This window comes from Trichinella spiralis (genome assembly GCF_000181795.1).
Source record: "Trichinella spiralis strain ISS 195 chromosome Unknown Scfld6271, whole genome shotgun sequence".
NCBI classification, from domain to species: Eukaryota; Metazoa; Nematoda; class Enoplea; order Trichinellida; family Trichinellidae; genus Trichinella; species Trichinella spiralis.
Window position 1 is genome coordinate 1 of NW_003533210.1, and position 1,064 is coordinate 1,064.

Here is a 1,064-nt window from a genome sequence, read left to right on the forward strand (position 1 = left end):
CATTGAAAAGAGTAGAATTATTGATGGACCTGCAATGAATAAACAAGATGAAAATTTCCCGCTCACCTCCAAATCGACCGCAAATGCTTGCTGAGAATTTAAGTCATTGACAAGCGACTGCAAAAATTTTTTCGTCCTGACAAAAACTAATTTACAGGCATTCAATGGCATAATTGGATGTTGGGGTTCTTTGATAGACAGCATGAGTGAATTCGGCTCGCACGTGATAATTTCATAATAATACGGGTGTGCTGGTTCAGAAGAATATTCCATCCCAGCATTGTCGGCATGCTGCTGCAGCCCCTGGATAAACAATTTTACACTCGACAACTTCTCAGGAGAGATCTCGTGGTGCTTTATACGAAGTTTAGATTTAAATGGATTCAATGAATTGTCAATTTGGTCTCGAAATTTCAACTGCGGTTTCGGAATAAAGCGACGCTTATTATGGAAATGCATCTCATCCGAAAAATTTTCCACTAAAAAGTTTTCATTATAATTAATTACACCCGCTGACAGAAAATTTTTTTTCAAACTGCGATTCAATTTTACAATCCAATAAAAGTAAGTAAAAATCAAAAACCTGCTCGCTCCGTTTCAACAGCTTCCTTCGATGGTGCGCTGATACAATTCCAACTAGCAGTAGCTACTTCAATTGCATTGCGTTCAATCCGCAAATCTTGTAAATATTCTCCTGAAGTACCCCGTACCTCATCGAAAGATGATGTCTAAATACAAAAAAATATTCTAAATTTGACAAAAAATTACTAATCAATCAATTAACAATTCTCTCATCCAGAATGTCGTTGATTTTGGCAATTTCATTCATCATCATGGTGTGATGTGCTCCATTTGGGAATTTTAGGGAAAAGTTTCCCGATTAAATAATTGCCGCTGTGCCCACAAAAACTAGCAATAGTACCTAGTAAAATGGTAAAATTTGTGACAATGATATGCGATTTTTTACATGTCAAGCAACTGTGTTCGAGGCTTTCACCATCGACATTCTCTCAAATTGTGCCTGTCAACAAATGGCTGGATCCGCCTACCCGGAAACCGGACTG

General features: G+C 37.7%; 1 protein-coding gene across 1 annotated transcript; it reads right to left on the reverse strand.

The window, feature by feature from the left end:
* Window positions 1-66: 66 nt before the first annotated feature.
* Window positions 67-1,006, reverse strand: Tsp_14924 (putative exosome complex exonuclease RRP6; the record flags this gene model as incomplete). Its single annotated transcript, XM_003366267.1, is given in 5 exon segments — window positions 67-117; window positions 148-303; window positions 322-479; window positions 584-728; window positions 998-1,006. Coding segments are annotated over 5 exon segments (519 nt in total), but the record flags the coding sequence as incomplete, so codon positions are not given.
* Between the last annotated feature and the right edge of the window lie 58 nt (window positions 1,007-1,064).